This window comes from Bubalus bubalis, chromosome 5 (assembly GCF_019923935.1).
Source record: "Bubalus bubalis isolate 160015118507 breed Murrah chromosome 5, NDDB_SH_1, whole genome shotgun sequence".
Taxonomy (NCBI): domain Eukaryota; kingdom Metazoa; phylum Chordata; class Mammalia; order Artiodactyla; family Bovidae; genus Bubalus; species Bubalus bubalis.
Window position 1 is genome coordinate 107,245,127 of NC_059161.1, and position 6,000 is coordinate 107,251,126.

Genomic DNA, 6,000 nt, shown 5'->3' on the forward strand with positions numbered 1-6,000 from the left:
ATCATGACCAAAAGCTTCCTTCTTATTTTGTGCAATGACTAGAGTCCTTTCCTCCATTCACCCCACAAAATAGCATGCAGAAATACATTCATCTATTGTTTCTTTTGTTGTTCCTTAATCATTAATTCAGCATCTGTCACTTTTAAAGAACCACACACTTGCTTAAGAATAAAAATTAGTTGCATATTCTCCCTGACAACAGAGAAAATTCTAAGACATGGAGAAAATAATAATTTTCATGATAAATAGTATGCAAAAGACATTCTCCTGACCTTTTCCAAATCATATGATGAATGTATATATTTCTTATTAAATGGCTCCCTTTTCTTCTCCTTTTCCTAAAATGTAGTATCTCTCAAAGTTTGGTCTCTCGTTCCTTCTTTATCCATAATTTACCCTGTCTCTCCTGGTGACTTCATTCAGGCTTGATACTAACTCCGATCTTCACACAGGTAACTCCTTCCCAAATTCTTTAGCATGGATATCTCTATAGAAAATACAATTATAATGAACCATTATACAGTATCTTACTGTGTATCAAAATCTTTCCTGAGCATCATCACATTTAATCTTTACAGCAATTCTGGGAGGTAAATATTATCTCAGTTAATCAGAAAAAAATATTCAGTGGGTACCCTCTGTTTATTCAGCACAATTATAAGAATATGCCATATCCTCAAGGGACAGTTATATCAGAACATGTCAAAATAAAGATCTGTAGGACACACATGAGGGAAGAAAGACTATTTAATGGTTGAACAGACATGTTCCTATTTTACCCCTCTTATCCTGTCTTAGTTATTAATAATGCTTTCTTTGACTCTCAAAAGTGTCCTGCTTGGAATAAAATATTTAACTGATTGAAGGTTGAGACTACTGGTGCAGGGAATACTTTCTGCTATATAAAGATGAGAAATTGAGATTCCAAGATTATAAACAACTTGAGTACATGGAGAGCATTATCTTACCATTTTTCAGGTTTTTTAGAAGATAAAATTATCAATCAATAACTATTAATAATATTAAACACATGTATACCTGTGGCGGATTCATTTTGATATTTGGCAAAACTAATACAATTATGTAAAGTTTAAAAATAAAATAAAATTAAAAAAAAAGAAAAGAAGATCAGAGAAGTTGACCAGGAATTATAATTAGAAATTCAAACCATTATAATTGGACATTTTAAAATATATTTTGCATCTCAAAAAAAGCAAATTATAATGGTAAAAAGTGTAAGTGAAAAAGACATCTCTCTTCTTTTTTAAAGTTAATTTATTGGAGTATCGTTGCTTTACAATATTGTGTTAGTTTCTACACTGCAGGAAAGTTAATTAGCTATACATATACATAAGTCGCCTCTTTTATTTTGGATTTATTTCCCATTTAGGTCACCAAGGAGCATTGAGTAGAGTTCCCTGTGCTATACGGTAGGTTTTCATTAGTTATCTATTTTATGCATAGTATCGTGGCATCTCTTCTTGAGAAATTCAGGAGCTCAACCATTGTAGCAGACAGCTAACCACAGCACTCTCTACTGGCCCTTTCATGTTCTCGACATAATGAGTTTTTCCTTTAAACTAAAACAATTATACTCTTAAAAACAAAACACAGAATGATGGCTACCAGGGTTAGGGCACAACAGGAAATGAGAAATTGCTAATGAATAGGTAGAAAGTTTCACAAATGCTGTAAAACATTATGTTCATAGTTAATATTACCTTGTACACTTAAAAATCTGTTTAGAGAGTAGATCTCATGTGAAGTTTTATTACCACAATAAAATTAAAATTAGAATTTAAAATAATCAGAAGACACAGAAAAGTCTGCAGAATTGAAATACTTTGGATTTCAAAATTTCAGTAGTTAGCAAGCATCAAGTGTTCCAAAAATTCATCTTTATATATGATAACTTCACTAAAACCTATCACCTACATAGTCTCTAAACATCTACTAATCTCTAAACAAACCAAACACCAGAATAATAATCAAATTTGTCACTGTTAATTTCTTTTCAGGCAGATAACCTTCAGTTCAGTTCAGTCACTCAGTTGTGTCCGACTCTTTGAGACTCCATGCTCAGACTAAGAAATATATTCAGTTAGAATGATATCATATACCCAAATCTTACTACTCCTTAAACTGTATCACAGTCCATTCTTCTCAACAGAGATGTGGGTGCCCAAATTGATCTTTGATGAATATTTAGGGTGTTTGAACACATATTTGAGCAACTGTAGCTTTGTAATAGAGTCAGGAGGGTCAGGCTTCCACATGTTTTCAGGTTGATCTTAAATTTGGGACATTTTTGTTGTTGTATAGTTGGTTGTGGACTTAATTCAAACTATGCTCATCTGCTCAGTATTGATGCCTATGTTCTCATAGTACATCCAGTATTTTACTTTGCTAAAGCTTCATATTGCTTTGAATCCCTATTCATAAAAGAATGTGATATCTTGAGATACGAAGGCACACATCCGCTTTACTAGCCCCTAAATATTATTCCCAGAATTTCTGATTCTTAATTTCAACCTCATGTTTATATGTAAACAAAGATCAGTGATGATGAATGTATCGGTATTGCGTCTGTCACAATCAGCCTCCACAGTCATGCTTTCCTGTCTTTTGTCTCCCCTAGACCTTCCTCCCAGGAACATGAGGAACCGCACTGAGCTGAATGAGTTCATCCTATTGGGCATACCTCAGACACAAGGACTGGAGACTGTGCTCCTTGGCATCTTCTCGTTCATTTACCCTTTGACCCTGCTCGGAAATTTGCTCATCCTTCTAGCAATTGTCTCCTCCTCGACCCTTCACACTCCCATGTACTTCTTCTTGGGACTCCTCTCGATTTTGGACATGCTGTTCCCCTCTGTTCTCTGTCCCAAGATGCTAGTCTATTTTTCTGGCCAGAACCGAGCCATTTCTTATAAGGGATGTGCTGTTCAGCTCTTCTTCTATCATTTCCTGGGTTCTATGGAAGGCTGCCTCTATTCTGTGATGGCTTATGATCGCTTTGTTGCCATCTGTCACCCACTGAGATATATGCTCATCATGAGACCTGGAGTCTGTGTTGGTTTGGTCTTGGCAGCCTGGTTGGTGGGTTGTCTTCAGGCCACTATCCTGACATCTTTTACCTTTCAGCTACCCTACTGTGGCCCCAATCGGGTGGACCACTTCTTCTGTGACATTCCTGCTGTCTTACCCCTGGCTTGTGCTGACAGCTCCTTTGCCCAGGGTGTAGCTTCCACTAGTGTTGGCTTTCTGGCTTTAACGCTTTGGTTGAGTATTTGTGCCTCCTACACACGCATTGGGATTGCCATTTTGAGGATCCGTTTGGCAGAGGGCAGGCAGAAAGCTTTCTCTACCTGCAGTGCCCACCTCACTGCCATTCTCTGTGCCTTTGGACCTGTAATCATTGTCTATCTGCAGCCCACACCCAACCCCTTGCTAGATGCCACGGTGCAACTATTAAATAATACTGTCTCACCCATGCTGAACTCATTAATCTATTCCTTAAGGAACAAAGAAGTGAAAAGTTCCCTAAAAAGGATTTTCCACAATGTAGTATTTACTGTTCTGCACTAAATTAAGGGTTTTATAATGGATTTTAAAATGTATTGACTCTTACTATCACCCACCTACTCAATCAAATGAGTAATTAGATAAATAATCAAATAATATCAAGGGAAAATGCTTTCTCTAAAGCATTAAGTTTGCCTAATAAGATTTTCTATTTTTGTGCATAATTATAAACCCTGAGGCCCCATAAGTAACTTCATAATTCATGCTATTCTCAGTGCACTAATCCTGGGGAAGGAATCCAAGGGAAATTGCAAGAAGCTTGAGACAGATTTCTTATAATAGACAGCAAATTTTGCCTGATTGAAAATACTGAAGATCTATGGCAATCCAAAAGTTATCCTTCAATAGCCATCTCTGTGCCAAATTAGTTTTTCTTACTTCACTTAGAATGTAATCATTCCTCGGTTCTCCCTATATGCATTTCAGTTTGTCCATGTTGCTAACAGTAGTATTAATCGTAATTGCTAGACCATGATCTGTGATGAATATTCCATAGATACCATCTCATGTAATCTTCATATCACCCCCATAAAGGAATTTCAATTTCAAAGAAAAAGAACTTTGAGGATTAGAAGCTTCAAATAATGGAGCCAAGTTTGCACATTAAGTGGCAAATCAGACCTCACATTCAGATCTTGTTAATTAAATAGTTCTTACTCTTAATCCCGCTACCACATGACTACCCTGAAGGACCTGCTTGGCAATTTATTCAAACTCACTACCTCTTTCCGGAGCTCATGATACCCAGAGAGCATTCAATAAATAACTAGTAAAATATGCATGGACATAGGTCATGTTTATATGTTGACTTTATTATTATCTCCATTAATTCTGTGCCATGACTCATTGTATCCCTCTGTACATGGTGGCATTGAGATCTAGAAATAAGTATCTTGCCATTCATAATACATTTAATTACAGTAAAGCCAGGTCTAGCCCAAGCCCTCTTAACTCCTATTGTCATTTTTTCCCTACTCTACCATACAGACAACATCCCAGATTACTCTTTATTGTGAAAGGGTTGGGAGAGCCTTCCTGTTCAGTGTTGTTTGAAGAGATGTCCTGATTACTGGGTTCGATGACCAGGTTTATCCTGTTCTCCCACCAAGACATTTTCCAAGTTGGCTTCCAGTGATACTCAAGTTGGTCATTATTTCTCAGTTTTCTCCAGAAATCAGGGGGAAAGAGAGAGCAATATTTACTGCCCTTAGCTTTTATGACATTTATTAATTTGTAGTTATTTTGTATTCCATTTTTATTCCCCAAAGTTTCCATTCTACCTGAAACCATTAAAAACAAAACAAAAAATACAACCCTGAATTAAATACACTGTTGCCTTTACAAAAGGCATGAGACAAAAAGGACAAAATAAAGCCCATTTAAATGTAGACAATGGTTTGATATGCAGTGTGAGAGTTCCAAGGCCCTTCCTAACATGACCAGTAAACATCACAATAAAAATTCTTATGCTTTGGGAATGTATCCTAGACAATATGCTGCATTTAAGCAATTCTACTATAGTTTGATGTCCTATTAATGCTGGGTATTGGTGGAAACCCCACATGCTATGATATCTGATAAAGCCTGGATATAGATTATGGACAGATACTTATAGATTTTTTTTCTATGCAATGGAAATTCCATCATGTTTGTCTTATTCACTGTTATACCCACAGGACGTGGCCCAGTGATCTACTAGGAACTGTGGGTGAGTTTGTTGCATGAATAAACGGATACCGCTTAGACTTTCAAATTAAATGTAATTACCTATTCATTTACATAAAACAGAAACATGAGTGAAATAATTAGGATAGGTAAAAATCACATTCACTAATTTAAATATGTATTCTCATTAAAGTTGAAGATGTATGAAAGCTGAATATGAATGAACTCCAACCACTTGCCTCCTTCTAATAATTACTACTTAGCACTGAAAAAAAATCAAAGCTGTTTAAATCTTTCCTATATGTGAAGTTTTAGTACAGCACCCAATATAAAATTTTATTTAAATAATGTGTACACACACATGCACACACTGCTTTTTAATATTGTACTCCATCAACAGTAACAATAAACAAATATCTTGATCAAAAAGGAGATCAAGGACTTAAACAGACATTTCTCCAAAAAAGACACACAAATGGCCAATAAGCATATGAAAAGATGCTTAATCTCTACCGCTAGAGAAATTCAAATCAAATTCATGAGAAATCACCTCACACCCATTAGAATAGCTCTTACTGAAAAAAAAAGAGGAAAAGATAAGAAATGTGAAGAAGCTGGAACCATTGTTCATTATTGGTGGGGATATAAAGTGGTGCAGCCACTATGGAAAGCAGTATGCTGGTTCCTCAAAAAATTTAAAAATAAAATTGCCCTGTGATTTAGCAATTATCCTTCTGAATTATGTCCAAA

At 35.8% G+C, this 6,000-nt stretch overlaps 1 protein-coding gene across 1 annotated transcript; it reads left to right on the forward strand.

The window, feature by feature from the left end:
• The first annotated feature begins 2,655 nt into the window (after positions 1 to 2,655).
• Positions 2,656 to 3,588, forward strand: LOC102404512 (olfactory receptor 148-like). Its single transcript, XM_006056099.4, has one exon. It carries the CDS (start codon positions 2,656 to 2,658, stop codon positions 3,586 to 3,588), a length of 933 nt encoding a protein of 310 aa, XP_006056161.2.
• Positions 3,589 to 6,000: the final 2,412 nt, after the last annotated feature.

Coding starts and splice junctions, on each gene's coding strand:
- LOC102404512 (XM_006056099.4), top strand. CDS start 2,656: ATGAGGAACCGCACTGAGCTGAATGAGTTCATCCTATTGGGCATACCT.